At 35.6% G+C, this 17,735-nt stretch overlaps 1 protein-coding gene across 2 annotated transcripts in view; it reads right to left on the bottom strand.

Annotated features, from left to right (window-relative positions):
- The window catches only part of PRKD1 (protein kinase D1), a 327,764-nt gene that overhangs the window by 35,637 nt on the left and 274,392 nt on the right, over nucleotides 1–17,735 (bottom strand). For both annotated transcript variants that reach the window (XM_053224336.1, XM_027065517.2), the window contains 7 exons: nucleotides 16,912–17,116; nucleotides 15,329–15,452; nucleotides 13,597–13,674; nucleotides 11,615–11,894; nucleotides 10,516–10,568; nucleotides 8,196–8,268; nucleotides 5,759–5,865 (listed from right to left, as the gene is read on the bottom strand). In XM_053224336.1, the coding sequence (XP_053080311.1) occupies nucleotides 5,759–5,865; nucleotides 8,196–8,268; nucleotides 10,516–10,568; nucleotides 11,615–11,894; nucleotides 13,597–13,674; nucleotides 15,329–15,452; nucleotides 16,912–17,116 (920 nt within the window). The remainder of the gene's footprint in view (nucleotides 1–5,758; nucleotides 5,866–8,195; nucleotides 8,269–10,515; nucleotides 10,569–11,614; nucleotides 11,895–13,596; nucleotides 13,675–15,328; nucleotides 15,453–16,911; nucleotides 17,117–17,735) is intronic.

A 17,735-nucleotide genomic window follows, 5' to 3' on the forward strand; every position in this document is an offset into this window, starting at 1 on the left:
CTAAGTAATAAACACCCACCAACTTATGAACTGAATTAAAAAATTAATCTCAATAAATAGTATACTTTCAGTAACACTTTATTTTTTATTTAAGAAGTACTGATAAAATTTTACAGAATAAAGCTTTTACTAATAATTATAACTCAATCCAAAAGTATGTTTTAAACACTTAAAGTGTGGTAATCAAGAAATTTTAAATATATACTTATTTTTATTGTAAATAATTATGAAAAGGAACCAACAAAAGACTTCCAGGTATAAAAACACATTACAATGGAATATAATTTTGTGGGAAAAGTGAAATATAGGCAAAGGAAACAAGGAATGTTGTGAATTGTACTATTGTTAAAGAAATGCACATTCACATATTTTTTTAAATGGATGGTAAAGAATATCAAATGTCTATGACATTTAGATTCTAATGCATACATTTAAAGGAGTTCTATAATAGCTTTATTTTTAAGTATTGATACTTTAATATAGTACAAAATTAAAACTCTTTAAAATATGACAAAATAGTTCTAGCTGTCATCTTAAAAATACACAAACAGTTACAAAGTTTTTCTTTTAGAATTATTTTTGAGATACATGATGAAAAATGTTTGAAGGCCACTCTTCCAAAATGATCTAAATTTTTCTACTCATTTGTCATAGAATATTTATTTTACTAAGGTAGCCCCTCAGCCTAATAGCCCTTTCCAGCATTTCTCTGGGTATAAAAACCTATGAATCTTCCAAGATTTCATCAATGCTATATTTCTCTTGGAAACTTTCCCTGATTCCAACATTCTGGCCTCAGTCATAATCCGTGATTTCTTTCACTATATTTCCACAGCTAACACGATTTGTAGTTACTTGTACCTGACTGCCCAAATAGAAGTCAGAATGAAACTGGGTAGGTTTCATTCATTTTTACTTGGGCCAGAAGCTCAGTAACTTGCTTTGTATAAAGGAAGTATTTCACAGTTATTGCTGATGGACTTAATATTTTTATTAATTGAAGAAAAGGGTTCTTGCCTTAGAACCTGGAAGAATGATTAAGGTTTAAGCGTTTGGTTTTAAGCGTTTGGTTGGTTTGGGGTGAGACCGGCCCAAAGTGGAGATGTCCTAAGGTCAAAGGTCTGAGACTCAAGTGCCTGTGGAAGATCAGAACTCAAAAGATCAATTAAGGAATGACCTGGGAAGGGATGACAGAGGACTCCCTTAAAGTGGATGACCTCACTTCAGGAATGAGTCCCATATTAGTATGGGCCATTTAGATGAAAGAAAGGAGAAGTTCAGGAAGACAAGTTGGAAGGACTAGCAGGGAAAGAGAAACAGGATCTGATAAGTGCAGGAGGGAGTGAGGACAGAGATTTGAAAAAGGAACAAATGATCAATGCCCTGCAAGGACTGAGATAAAGACTGAAAAACAGCCAAAGGGTGATAGGCAGGCAGAGGAAGAAAACAAGGGGATGGCAAAGCGCCTTGCATTTTATTTAAGAAAGGCAGGGAAACCAAAGACAAGGAAATCTATGAACAAGAATGAAAAGAATAGAGCACAAATCTACAAGAGCTGCCATATCAAAGGGAGAGTTGGATGCAGCTGTGCAAGGCAGCCCAGACAAATCCCAACCACACTTGGCTGTTGCTGTTGTTTTGTTTTGAAGTTAAGAGACACATGAATGAGAAGAGGAGTGCCTCCCAATAGAGAAACCAGAGTAATGGAGGTAATTTTGGAGGTTAGTGCAAGGGATATATTTAACTTATGGCCTGTAAAATTCTTATGTATTTTTTCTATATTATGTATTCTATATTTTTAAATTGCAAAATGCTTTCACACCTTGTATCATAAACAGAAGTGCCTGTGTTTTAATTTTGACTGAACAAATCTGTGTTAATAAAGTACATTAAATATATATCATACCGATATCATTTACTGTAGGTTTTTAAGTTTCTAAGTTTTCTTAAGATAAAGTTTCATCTCCTTGTAAAGGTCAGTTTTCTGTGATATTCCTAATCATTAAACAACAATTTTTTTATTCTTTTTTGTTGTCATGAATAGGAAAAAATAATTTCAAATTTTCCATGTTTTTTTTTAAATCAAGATACAACTTTTAAAATAATAATATAAGTAGGATCCCTTGGGGATTTTATGAAATGTTTAACATCTACGTTAATTAACATTGTTCTGAAACACAGTAATAATAATGAAGTATTTACATCTAATGAAAGCAGAGCTCTTCTAAATGATATAAGTAAGGGATAATAACTATGCCATAAGATTCAGACTTGCCTCAATTTTTCAACTATTTAAAGATATCTGAAGAGCTTAATTTTCTAACAACTGAATCAGATTTTGGAAAGCCTTCACCTAGGTTATATAGAAAGGAGAAAATGGAGAAAGAAAGAATTCTTTCACATATTCCATAGTTACACAACTTTGAAGTCTTCTATAAGCTAAGGAGCTTTTTTACAAACCACAGAAACAAATTAGCATTTGGCCAGAGGACTAGGAGAGCTGCATGGGCAGGAATTTCTGCCATCAGTCACTTTAGTCAACATGGCCACTTCTGAAGAATCAGGAGGAGGGGACAGGGCAGAACTTGTGAACTCCAGGTACAACCATAAACGAGGACTCCAGCTTTTGTAAGTAGGGAACCACAAGGCAGAGGATATCAAATGCTTCCAGGAATCACTTTTATATCCAGAGGGATGGAATTCTGTTCCATAAGGTTAGTAGAAGAAAACCTTTCTCACCATCCAGTTGACTTTGATCATGGCACTTTGTCTGAACGTATCAGTTAGTGAGTCAGAATTCTAACCCCCACCCTCTATCCCCATTACTGCTTTGTCTTTTCAGGTCCAAAAAGATGAATTCTAACTTTTAATAAAAATATAAAATGAGGCAATGAGGGCTTTCAGAGAACTAACCACATTAACCATAGTTAATCTTTCTTAACTAACCAATTAAACATTAATAGCAAATGCGGACCAGATTCCTGCTACCTAGTGGGATATTATGTATGCCATCTTATGTGACAGGATGGTGTTTCTGTACAATTTTATTCAACAAATATTTGCTAAACACGTAATGTGCACCAGGAAAAAATTCTTGTGTTCGGGATACATCAGTAAGTGAAACCATGATATCTGCCCTCCAGATGTGCACATTCTAGTGAAGGGGCTGGGGTGAGAAACACACAACAAATACAACAAATGAAATTCTGTAACAGACCAGAAGGCAATTAAGTGCTATGGAAGAAAAAAAAAACATATATCAGAGTTAAGGGTGGTACAGGGGTATGGATGTGAGGGGGTTTGAGTGGACTGTATTTTTAAATAAGGTGAGAGTGGCATTTATATATCAATGATATGAACTTAACACCATTGTCTCTGGATATTGAATTATAATCTTTCTGGGAAGCTGATAAATTTGACAATTGGTAAAAAAGTTCAAACTTTTTTTTTTCACTTTTTTCAGTTGGAAGATAGGACGAGTTCCCTATTTTTGATGAACAAATTTTGAACCAATTGGCAACTTTATGATAAAGTACAAACTACTGAATCCAGTATGTGCATATAATTAAGCCAAACCTTAATAAGACGCATAGTACATGCTATGTGGTTGAAAATTCAACACATAAATATGCTGCAAACATCTGACTGACAGAAGGCATAGCTGAGTGATTCAAACTAAGACCCATGACAAAAAGGATCTGTGTGTCTCTGCCTCCACTGTAACCACTGGACACAGAACAGTACTTAGTTCGTGATATGTGTACTCAATCAATACAAGTTTGATGAAAAAAGTGAAGACTGGTTAGGGCCAGTGGGGAGGAGTGATAAGCAATGAGCATTTCTGAGATTTCAGGCCATAATATGAGAACTGTTCCAACTCTTCATGTACTCAAGGGGCAGAATTTGACTTTCAACCTAACCAAACATTTTTTTTTTCTTTCGAAACCCATAATGAAAATGTTGCCAAAGCCTGTTTATTGCAACTGAGTTATTGATTGCATCCACTCTTTTAGAAGAGGAAATGGGAGGCAGTTTATGCTCAGGTGTATTTTATTTTTCTACCTTACTATAGAATCAGCAGCTGATAACATACAGACATGCTCAAGAGAGCCAATTATAGGTTCTAGACACAGAAAATCAGACATTCAACATTGATCTAGTCACTCTCTGCCACTGCCATAAAATGTAGAGTGACAGAGCCATGTTAACCAAGAAACTTCCCTCATGTCTGGTAGGAAGGATAAATGTCTCTGTACACACGCCAGTCTGGATGTTGGCCTGTTGCAAAGGATCTGCCTTCAGGACACCATGTGGGAGTGGAGACGGGGACGGCACGGGCCAGGGTTGGCAAGATGTCATTGACTAACTTTTCAGACGTCACTTACAGCTCAATGTTGCCAAGTTAAGAATTTTCTAAAAAAATCTTTTTCGGTAACTGATTAGCAAACGCCAAGCTATGAATCTATGAATTGGCATCTTCAGAGCCGTGGTTATCATCTTCCCCATGAAAACAGAGAACACTGTGGTAGTTCTCTGTGTTACATAGTTGTTCAGAAGCACAAAAACACCATCTTTAGAAATTCTTAGTCCCAGAAAAGTCTATGTTATTTTTCTATGTATAGCAAGCATTATTTTTGGTTGTCCATGCACATGAACTCCTTTAGGGCGGAAGTTGCATTTTCTTCAACTTTTTATTGATGAAACTCAATAAAGTGCAGTTAAATGAAACAAGTGAAGAAATACAATATGTTTTGCTTTGTTAGTGATGTTCAAATGAAAATTATTCAATAAAGCTATGAATTAGAAATTATGACCAGCTTGCACAACAAGTAGAGAATTATGGTGGTTATATAAAAAAATGGCCATTTATCAATGGCCTAATTGTCTAGACTGAATAGCTAGGTTGACCACATTTAGCAAACAGTTGCTCAATTTCCTTTTAGTGTGTGGAAAAAGTTTTAACAGTTACAAAAAATTGTATATACCACATAATATGTCTGACTAACATATTCTGGCTTGAAAAGGGACTGGGTGCCTGGGTGGCTCAGTCGGTTAAGTGTCCAACTTCGGCTCAGGTCATGATCTTTCAGTTCATGAGTTCGAGCCCCATGTTGGACTCTGTGCTGACAGCTCAGAGCCTAGAGCCTGCTTTGGATTCTGTGACTCCCTCTCTCTCTGCCCCTCCCCTGCTTGCATGCTCTCTCTCTGTCTCTTTCTTTCAAAAATAAACAAACATTAAAAAAAAAAGTAAAAGGGATGACTGTTAACGAAAGGAGTTAAGGAACATGCTCAATATTAAGGGAAAGGCTTACTTTGAGAGACAAAGAGGACATTAACAATACCAAGATGATCTGAATCTCAGGCATACATTACTCATTTACTTGATATGCTGACATTTACATACTCAATTCATATAATTATCACAGCATAAAGGTGGAATGTTTATGAAGACAAGGTCATTTACAATGTGAAACAAAATGGTCTCAGCATGTCCACAATGAGCAAATGCTGAAACATTACCCATTTAATGAGCATTAATAATGTATTAAAATCCAGAATTAGGTACATAAAAAAGAACAAATGTTGCCCAGACTCAGGAAAGATACTACACAGGTAGTAGTTCGATGCTTGATCTGCCTTTCCAGTTATTTTAAAGTGTTCCCAAAAATCTACGCCACAGATATTTGGATAACTTTTCTTTGTTTTGAAGAAGTTGGAGGAATATTTTAGAGCCTCCAAAAGAAAAGCAAAGAAGTACCTGTAGAATTGCAACCTCATTACGAAGCTGGCTTTCTTGTTTGGTTGGAAATCTTAATTTGTCAATGATTTTAATAGCTACGTCTCTTCCTGTTTTACGATGTTTTCCTTTAAAATGAAAAGGGGAAATATTAGCATAATGTTACTAAATATCATATATATTAAAGAACACCAGAATTTATAAAGATAATTTTAAGAATTACAAAAATGTTTCACTGAATAAATTAACATTTCTAATGAGCACCAACTTATATCCATCAAGATTTCATTTCTTGGCTCCATTATTCTGAATCAAATATGTACTATAAAATCAGCCACAATTTAGAACACAAAAGTGGAACATTAAAAGCTATACCTATCAACAGCCTGATATTTTCTCACAAAAATATGTGTTTTAGAAACAGGATATTGAACTACTTAATATGGACAATATTATACCACCAGCAAAATGCTCTCCTTAAGAAAGTATAATTTTAAAGTGCTGGTAAACTAATGCGCATTAAAATGGAAAGAATAAAGTCTTGGCTCTCACTTACTAGCTTTGTGACCTTGAGAAATAATTTAAACTTTCTGAGTTTTTGGTTCCTCATCTTCAATGGTAGGGCTGTTGTGAGCATTAGATGAAATAAGATATGTAAGGTACACACAGTACCCAGGTAATTGTACACACTCACCTTCACCATCACCATCATCATCACCATCATCACATGACAGGCCTTTTCCATACATTACATCCCATTTAATTCTCACAACAAACCTTATAGGGAATCTATAGGGCACCCTCAAGCTCTTCACTTCTATCCTACTATAGTGTAGTAGATACAGAATACAGTAGTAGTAAATAAATATGAACATGAAAACAGGAAGTCGACCTAATTACTCAAGTTTTTTCACATACAAACTAAACTGAGATTCAATTGTTCCAACATTTGTTGTAAATCTGGTGTTCCCCTCCGCTCTACCCCACTCTCTTCCCGTTGACTCCTTTCAGACTGCTTCCCTTCACTACCAGATTCTCTTGTTTTCACATTCTCTGCTTCCCTAACACCACTTATTCTTTGACGCACTGTGATCTCTACTCCAACTCAGTCATTTTACTTTCTACAATCTTCAAGGTCAGAGCCTTTTTTGTCTCTACTCCTCTGCTGCTATAGTACTTGACCTTTCTTCTGATAGCTGTTCTCATCTGCTTCATCCCCTGTGCGTCTAGGCTTAACTTTTCAGTTTCTTTGTGGAGGCCTCTTCCTGGGCCTGCTCTTTTAGTGTTGGGTATTACAAATTATCTGGTCTCCCTAACTTCATTTCTTACCCCTACACTATGTGCAGTTGTGCATATTTATTATGCTCTACTCGCAAGACTTTTTCTTTTTTGTAAGCAATTATTACAATGTAGAGCAATACTCTGTGTAGTACTGTTACACTGTTGTGCAGCAACAAAAAGCACAATGGCTGCTGACTTATGGTAGGTTTTCCATTAAAAAATCATTTGAGCATTTTTTAAGAATCAAAATCACTTTTTTTCGTTTCTTTTCTTTCTTTCTTTTTTTCAGTAAACTGCATGTCCAACGTGGGGCTCAAACTCATGACCACAAGATCAAGAGTCACATGCTCCATGCCCTGAGCCAGCCAAGCACCTCTAAAATTACTTTTTAGAACAGAATATAACTTAATCAGTTTTTAACTGAAAAAGCATAATATTATACTACCATAAATAATATTGAGTGAGACACTGTGATAATTTCAGAGCACTCCCACCTCACAAAAAAGATGATTTTTTAACTGATTATATCCAGGACAGGAAGTTATGATGGCATTTTATAGGGCTGGTAAAACATTAATGTTAAATGTTTCTTAAAGCCTTGAAGAATATAACTGAACTGGCTAGAATCTAGAACAGCAAAGGTTAAAGTAATAAATTCACCAAATAGCTTGACAATAAGAAAAAGGTAAAAATATAGTCTTTCATTTCAAAAATGTTAAAAATTATAACCTTAATGAATACGTACATTGTCAAGAATATTAGAATTAAAAAATTATTTTATCTAGTTACACGAATGGATTTCTGTAGAGTTCTCATCTAATATGCTAAAAGGAAATACTAAATAGTAATTAGTTTATAAATTATAACTTCCATGATTCTCAATATTTTGTCTAAATAAACCAACATCTAACCAGTATTATAGATAGAGTTTGTCAATATGTAAGCAAAAGAAGTGTTTTAGGAGTAGAAAAATTTCTCTTAGAAGACAAAAATACCCATTTTTCCCAATAGTGACTATCTTGAGAAATTTTGAAAAAGGTAAAACACAGAGATAGATATACACACAAACATATATATACACACAGTGTTGTCTGTTATGTTTTTATTGGAGATACTGTTATTCTACATAAAGTAGCTAAAACTCCAAGTTAATAAAAATACTAGTGAACTAACCTACCTCCGTAAACAATTCCAAATTGCCCAGAACCCAGTACTTCATCAGGAAAAATTTGATATACTGTGCTGATGTCCTATAGGCACAAGCCCAATGAAAAACAAACATGAAGCAGTACAAAGCATTAGTCCTGATAAGTTATATAAGTCTATCATATATATCACGAATATTATTAAATATTTTAACATAAACAATGAGATTGTAGGTGCTAGATGAACTCTACAGTATCACTGAGTATTCAAAGCACGCTCTACAATTAACTGAATTGTAATGTTTTTTGAAAACTGTTTGGCTCTTTAATTCCTTAAATTCTTCCTCATATAACTTAACATGTACTTAACAGATCCAGACAAACATATAAGTACAGACATACCAATAATTCAGTTTCCTCAACAAAGCATTTAATTAATTTTCTATCAAATATATAAAATAAAATTTTCATATGTATAGACATGTTAAAAAAAAAGAAAACTATTCGGCTCTTAAGCAGCATATGTTTTTCTCATGTTCAGTCAAATATGTTTTTACAGAGAAATAAGACTTAAAACTATACTATGCTACTTATAGTAAGTATTCAAAAAGGGATTTGCTTGTTGGGATGGTTATTTAGAAATTTCAGGTTAAATAATCATGGGTCCAAATCACATATCTATGCCAGTCCTGATTCCAATCACCCTACTCTCTATGGTTAGGATGGTGAGGATGCCTCTATGGATCATCCACACCCAGATGAATCTAAACTGAAAGGGCTGAATCACCATGGATTGGAGATAGCACAGAAGGATGACAATCCATTGTGGAATTCTCATCTGTGAGGTAACTAAACTCTTCCATTTTTATAAACCACTTCTGGAGATCACATGATCCAAATGTCTAGTCTTTTCAAAAAAATTGCTAAATAGAGCATTGTGTTTTAATCTAGGTCTTACAGTCTCCAATTTGATGACCACACTCATGAAAACACAAACAGTACTTTTCACTTAATGTATTCCTATTCCTATTCTATCATTCTGAATTTTCTGCATATCCTCCACTCTTGTACTCTTTGTCTTTTTAGAGAAAGAGCCCTTTCACATCACCTCATATTCTATCCACTCTTATCTTTTCCTTTGTGCTCTTCCCTAGAAAACAATCATGCATTGTCTCTATCCTGTTATCCCTTCAGAGTATCCATGGGTGGGTTCAAGGCTGTCTGGAGATAAAACAAATTAATACTACTCCAGTATTTCAAGTCCAAGCCACTCCATCTTCTTCACATGGCTCAATGGCCCACCCCAAATTTTCAGGGGACAACAGTGGCTGAACAAAGTGGAATCACTAGACAGGTATCTAGAATTTTCCAAGAGGTTTATAGATTAACCTTTATTTCCCCAAGTATTCTCTGGCTGAGCAAGAACAACAGGAACCTGCAAGTGTCTAGAAGTGTACTTCAAGACTGACAGCATAAGAATACTATGAAGTTTTCCTAATTCTCTTTAATTCAACTTTGATTTCCAGTTTACTTCATGCCACCGGAACAAAGTTTGCAAAGCTATAACTAGTGATGAATAGAGTTTCACAGAGTTTATTCTTTAAAACCTAAACTCACATCAATGTAAGTTAGGCTATAAACATCATGCTTGTGGTCATAAGTATAACAGGCAAAATACAGCAAAAGGTCTTGAGTCATAGGACAGGGTGGGAAAGGCTTGATTACATTTTGGCTGCCTGACATGACATGTATAAATGACAAAGCATAATAATGAAGCACAATAAATTATCTCATAATATGTCTATAATTTTCAAAAACTGAGTTGAAAGGATGGAGTTATGTGGAGCAGCTGATGAGGGTGTTAGAATATGGACTATACGTTCTGAATTATGGAGTTTTCTGAGGTCTCCTTGCTACATACAAGTGACTCTAAAAGCATTTCCAATGCCTCGTCCTATGACAGCGTTCCTAGGTGGCAATCAAGGAATGAGAATAAAGGCATATTTAAGCTACTCATGCAACTCAAAGAATTTATTTTGTTTGGTATTGTCTTATATCAACCATTAAAATTCTAATACCAAGAAGGGCAAATGTGGGAAAAATCAGTCACTACATTAGAATTATTCATCTGAGATGAATAATAGGTATTTAGGAAGAAGATCACTTAAAAAATCCACATAATGCAATGTTTCTAAAATCTTATGGAAGAAAAATATCCAAATAGACCCAATTTTATTTTCTAGAAAATACTGTAAAATTAAAATGTTAGATAAATAAAAATGCATTTTAAGATCCTTATTTTCCAATAAAGAATCACATTACCAAGCTTTATATTAGTAGGTATATACTCACCACATTTTCTTGAATCTGGCAATTTGATACTGAAATACTCACAGAAATCTCTCCTGGAAATACATGTTAAAAAATACACAAAGGAAGTAAGTGAAGTAATAGCAAAACAGGTAGATACATGTTTACTAATCAAGCTGAAGGGTTGTTTTTAAATCACAGCAATTAAATGTTTCTAGGAGAAGTTCATTACAATATTTCTTTCCTTTACAATTACATATTTACTCTGTACTTGGTTTTGAAAAAAAAGAACATTTTGTCAGTTTAGAGTCTGGAGTCATGAAGCCTTGGGTTAAATGCTGGCTGCCTCTTCACAGCTCTGGTAAAGCTGAGACAACTTAATCTCTCTAGGGCCTGATTGCCTCACCTTGTAAAACAGGCAAATCATTAACGTCCACCTGTTCGGCTTGTTTTAGGGATCATAATAGAGACCTCCTGTAAAATCCTTAGCCATAAAATAAACATATATAATCTATTTCTATGTACACTGGGTTAGATATCAATTGAAAAGCTGTGAAAGATCAGAAGATAACATACTGTGATATGAAAAACAGGTTTTTTTTTCCCATAGGATTTGCTATTAATAGCCATTATAAAATTTAAAATTACATATTTTTACATAGATATTCCTCTAAAATATCTTTTTAACATTCATCCTCAACCCTTGATCATGATTGCATTTTGGTAAAATCTGTCTCATTCTACTAATGAACAGGGATTTCTTCCTGGGATACAATTTTCTAGAGCTTCCAAGTACTCTGAACACCCAGTATCCTACACAGAGTAGGACAGTTTTGAGGAAACATGTTAACTCAGATATGCAAATAGCAAGACTGGGATTCCAGATCAAACTCAAGCTGACTAGATTACTCCTTCTTTTATGACCAACAGCTCTAGGTTTCTGCTATTGCCTAATACATATACAGGGTTAACGTGAATTTGTTCAAATTTTCATATAAAATTAAAAAAAATAAAATAGGATCATTTAATGAAGTATCTTAGCAGCTTCCATATAGAGACCCTATGTTCACCAATAAACTAAGTCATCCCCAAAGAGGCTCTCTTTATCTGTTCTACAGACACAAAACTAGAGCAGACTCACTGTGCGAGTTGGTTCCTGAACCTACAGTCGAGCCCTTGGGTATGACAGGCATGAGAGCATGCTGGATGGCCATCTCCCACATCCTGGCCACATCGACGCCAACGCCACTGGTGAGGACACTGCTATTTGGTGGTGGGCTGGAAGGATTGACCACATTTTCTCCCACGTAATACACTACATTTGCTGTAGTGATCTCAAAGCAATGAGGATTGGCCCCATTAGGAATTAAAGCTGAAGGTTTTGCTGGTTCCAGAGATAAAATTTCTGATAAGGGGATTTCCTGTGGAAGAAAGAGTGTAGTAACTGCAGTTTATCAAAAGTATGTAATCTTTCAAATAAAATTCATGCTAGACACATGTGACAAACACAGAATACTAGTAAGTAAAATTCAAAAATACCTGTACTAGGGGAAAGTTTATCATCTCCTCTCACCAGAAAAATTCAAGTGACCTTTCTACTGTGTTCATGTGGCAAGAAAATGTATGAATACAAATAATGGTTTTGAACCTGCATCAAGATCTAAGAATATAAAAGATGGACTTTTCTACCTATGAGGTAGAATCACAACACTTTTGAAATGCATTTGGATATGCGTGGCTGTTTTTAAGCTTTGACTATCCTTTAAGGCACTAAAATGAATCATATAATTTAATTCAATAGATGTTAATATCATAATATTGCCAAATGAACAGTTTTAGTGAGGAAGGCCTCAGAGATTGATTTTAAAAGTAGTTGCTTGGGGCGCCTGGGTGGCTTGGTCAGTTAAGCGTCCGACTTAGGCTCAGGTCATGATCTCACGGTCCGTGGGTTCGAGCCCCGCGTCGGGCTCTGTGCTGACAGCTCAGAGCCTGGAGCCTGTTTCAGATTCTGTGTGTCTCTCTCTCTCTGCCCCTCCCCTGTTCATGCTCTGTCTCTCTCTGTCTCAAAAATAAATAAATGTTAAAAAAAAATTAACAAAAAAAAAGTAGTTGCTTTTAGGGGCGCCTGGGTGGCCTCAGTCAGTTAAGCGTCTGACTTCAGCTCAGGTCATGATCTCGCGGTTCGTGAGTTCGAGCCCTGCGTCAGGCTCTGTGCTGACAGCTCAGAGCCTGAAGCCTGCTTTAGATTCTGTGTCTCCCTCTCTCTCTGCCCCTCCCCTCCTCATATTCTGTCTCTCTCTCTCAAAAATAAACATTAAAAAAAATTTTTTTAAGTAGTTGCTTTACAATTTTGACATTAAAAAATTAATCACCACATTGTCTTCCCAGAGGTATGGAATGACTAAGGAACAATGACTTTTAAAATAAATTTTTAATTTAAAATGTAATGAGGTTTCCTTTTTGTGTGAGAGCTGTGGACAGTGGACACAGAGAGGCCCGTCAACTATGGCTGAGTCCGCATTAAGTTTGAAGGAGAAAGTATATGCTGTTTTCACTATGAACTTCTTTCAGAGGCACCTTCTACTGGGTGATACATGTGTGACATCTGTATTATTTCATGTGGGCAGACAAAATGAAAACTGCTGCCAAATGTTTCTCTAGAGGAAAGTGCTCTTTATGAATATCAGCAAAGCATGAAGACATCACATGATGTTTCTTAACCCTCCTGGCAATATGCTGTGAGGCTATTTATGAAAAAAAAAAGAAGCAAAAAATGCTGGATAGAATGGATTTCAAGAATTTTCTTGTCACTTATCTGACAGGCCTTGAATTTTCTAGTTAAAATATACATATCTAACATATTCAGTTAAGATTCCTTTTCCCCACCACCATCCAATAGGGCCAGAAGCACTCCACAGGGAAATTTGAAACTCACAGATGACTAACTTGGGGTCACAATCTGATTCTCCCCAAATCTGCAAATGTCAGAAAAAAAATTTCCGTTGGAGCAAGCACAAAATAGTCATGTCTGCTAGATGTATTTCGTATTCCTGATACCCTAACATTCTCATGAGAAGACAAGAGTGGGCAGAAGACTCCAATCAGGGAAAGAGCCACCCTTACCTTATAGTACCTGCTTCCTGTGTCATTTTGAAAGAGGGTAATACATTTGCTATCCAGTCTCCAATAGTGTCGTTTCCGCTGAAACAGAGGTAAGATTCAGGATCGTTAAAAAATTTTTTAAATACTTACAGATTAAAAAATAATACCCAAGATTGATAAAAACATAAACATTTTCCCAATGGGGAGATAAGATCTGGTGGTGGGAAATTCATGGGCTATGGACCAGGAAGATTCACACTTAATTTTAGATTATAGAAGATGACTATTCAGCAAATGTGTGATACATTTCTGCATCTACATCAGAAGGTTAGGAATAATAAAGGAGGTAATATATTAGCACCCAGTGCAGTGTCTGACACTTAGTACATGCATAGTAAATAATATTATTTTAAAATTTATTTGACTACTTACAGAGCTAGAGGTGGATTTGTAGTTTGTAATGAAATTAAAAGGGTTAAATATAAGAGCTATAATAAGAGATAATGAGATGTAATATTTATGTATACTCATTATTTCAGAACATAAGGAATGCCAAGCTGATCCAGTCAAATATTTTGGCTTCCATTAGAAATGGAAGAATTCTGAATATTACAGAATAACTAAAGAATATTTTGGAGGATGTCAAGTCTGATTCCATGATATCAATTTAACTAAATCAGGGAAATGCATCAAACTCTACCTTGTCTAAACATCACAACAGATCTAAACTTCTATGATTTGGTGATTAGGTTCTTGTTGAGTCTAGGTATATGTTCTACGATTTTAGGGTATGTATGTGTGTGCATGTGTATCTGTGTATTCATCTTTTTAGACCAAAAAGCCCTAGCAGTGTTCTTGGTCTCATCCACAACTAACCTTAGACCAGTCAAATATACTAGATATATTTTAAATACTGTATACCATGTCTAGGAAGAACTAAAAGATGATATTCAGTTGGATCCCACAATATGTCATGTAAATCTCTCTCCAGAAGAAAATACTGATATTACAGATAGTGTACTTAGGTTATGGTTGTCTATTTGTTAAAAGAAATAATGGAGATCCTATAGATAGGAGGTGAGGAATAACCACCTATCTCACTACCAGTAAGTGAGAAAGACGCTTATCACCAAATGTCACCTAGTTCAACAAAAACGAAGATCAATTTTTTTTCTCTCTTACACACATGCACAATCTCATTTGCCACCTACTAGAAGAATCTGGAGTAGTGAACACCTCAGACTACATTTAAAAAAATTAAAATATGTTGTCCTTTATCTAATACAGTATAGGATCACTGTATTCCTGAATAGGTTAGTTGTTAAGTGAACACTTAACTAAGGATTTGAAAAGTATACGAATTATCATAGTTTTTTTCTCTCCCTAAAATGCAGTGTTTTTTTTTTCTTCAAATTCTGAATCCCAGAGGAGCATTGAGAAAGCACATATTGTCGTTTTCATTACTGCTATAAAATGACAGGTATTCATTCAAGTAGTTTGGAGACCATCTCAAGTAATAGAGGTCAATGATTTTGTTTCCCTGAGACTGCTGCCTACATTTTTTTCTAGCTCAGTTGCTTGCTCAACTATATCTGACACCTAGAGAATGTTAATGTGTTCTATCTGATCCTATGCCATGTCTGAGTAGAGGTTTGTTCCTGGTAACTCCCATCCCATAGTCTCCACAAGGCATTAGCAGTTCTTCAAATCGAAGCTAGCAAGTAGAGAGTGCATTGCTGGCTGTGGATCTTACCAGTGTGTCTTTGCTGGTATAGTGGACCATCCAGCCTTCTTTCATCACTGTGCTGCTTTTCCTCTTTGTGTGTTTGACAGACTGCACGACTCTCATGAGCGGGATATTGTTGCTTGTTGATGGACTTGAAAAGTCAAAATATTTTGGGAGAGAAATGCTTTTAGATACAGATCTTTTCCTGCATAAAACTTTATTTCAGCTATTGCAGAATGAAAGTCAAAAAACATTCATATCGCATTTTTGGTGAAATGTACTGTCAGAATATCATGGTTCAGAATCTGGATTACTCTGAGTGATAGGCACTTTACATGTATACTTTAAAAATTCTGAGGCAGGATAATAATCACCTTAGTCTTTAGGTTGAACTGCATGGTGTTAAGTTTTCGGGTAAACATTAGATTACTGTCTTACTGTACTGAGGCCACCGTATTCAGAACCACACATAAAAGTTTATTTGCTTACTTATTACATATTAGAGTAAAAGTATTAATTGTGCATAATATCATTTAACATGAATTTGAGTCTGGATAATCTCATAAAAAGTAGAATCTGCTGTTTAAACTCTCTTTTAAATATTTATCATTCATGGAATTATGCTGATCCTTCATCGCTTTCTTTGCCTGTCTGGTCTGTCTCTTCCTGTCTTCTTCTCTACCCCTATGCATAAATGCAAGCACCTTTCCGAATATTCTCCCCATTTTGATACTACAGAAATAAATGTACACCTTCAAAGACAGTTGGGTCATAAGGCTGACATTTTCCAGTAGTTAAAAAATATTTCTTATGCCATTCATTGAAAAAATATAATTATTTTATTGCTCTACTCCCATGAGCAATTCCAGATTGTCAATAAATATGGCATTTGTAAAATGGACACAAAATTCTGAATACATTTTATAATATAAATCAGAGGCTGAGAAACTTTTTCTGTGAATGACCAGGTATAAACATTTTTAAGTTCTGCAGAATACTTAACTCTGCCATTGTAGTACAAAAGCTGCCATCGACAATATGAATGGTCATGCCTATGTTCCAATAAAACTTCATTTCAAAATAGGCAGCAGCCTGATTGGCCACAGTGTGCTGATCCCTGATATCAAAATGGGGATTATCTAATAATCAAGAAGCATATAGATTATTAAATCCAAAATATAAAATGTTACATACTTCTGAAGTAAGACAGTAACACAGTAAGATGTAGACATATGTGATATTTGTATTAGGGGTCAGCTTTAAGACAGATGGTGTCTGTTGACGTTGGCCCCCGATTTTTGCAGGCCCACACAATGAGCGCTGAATAAACAGTAATTTAGCAGTATACCTGTGGATGGCAAACATGAGTACCTCTCACATGCAAAAGGAAAGGGATCATAGAAAGAAGCAATGCTAGGAAGACGATGCAAACTACACTGCTCCAAGGCAATCTGACCTCCTCACTCCACCAGCTCTCCTCTACAGTTCAGAGAGCATTCATAAGCAAATCAAGCAAACACTTGAAATTTCTTTTTCAATAGATTAAAATATCAAAGTGTCCTAAAAAGTAAATCCACCTATTGGACTGAAACTGGGAGTACAGCCCTTACCTGATAGTTCTGTTGGACTCCTCTGGGTCTGGGTCTGGGTCCTGCATTTCCCCGCTGTCATTCTGACACTCTGCCATCACCACCTCGGTGTCTTGAACCATTGCTTCTTCCATGTCATCCATGAGCCCACTGTTCCTTTCACTGTCATTGTCATCACTCCCTTCTTCCATGACCACATCAGACTCTGCCCCAGGGCTAAGCAAATCTGAAAAATTGTTTTGCACCCATGGTGATAAACCTGAAATCCTACAGTCGGGGTTACGGGAGTTAGGCAATCCTACAACATATCAATTGGAAGCCCTAAAAAATACTTACTTCAAGAATTTATCTTCTCTTTCCCTTTCCTTTTTTTATTTCACAAGTATCTGAACTTATCAGAGGATGAATATATAATTTTACATGCAGATGTTTCTTTTTCATGCCCCTAAGCCTAAAAAGATGAAAAGTTATGGAGAGCCTTGGCAGGAAGCCAAGGGTGGGATAGAAGCAAACTTCTAGGAAGCAAAGTGATACCAGGAACAAGGGAAGAGGAAACTGATCTATTTCAGTAGCACAGCCCTTGTGGGAAAAAGAGATATATGCAAAGATGAGGGAAACTTTCACATCCAAGACTGGGAGTCATTGATTCTTGCTATTCTAGTAACTTGAAGTCATGGATTCCAATACATTAAATTGGCCATATTAAGCAGCAGCTTTTAAATACTTAAGATATTTGATATTTGAAGTAATAATGAATCATTTAATTACGCATTTGATGGTAATGCAACAAATTATAATGACAGCTGACCCTTGAACAACATGGATTTGAACTGTGCGGGTCTACT

This window comes from Acinonyx jubatus, chromosome B3 (genome assembly GCF_027475565.1).
Source record: "Acinonyx jubatus isolate Ajub_Pintada_27869175 chromosome B3, VMU_Ajub_asm_v1.0, whole genome shotgun sequence".
Lineage (NCBI taxonomy): Eukaryota > Metazoa > Chordata > Mammalia > Carnivora > Felidae > Acinonyx > Acinonyx jubatus.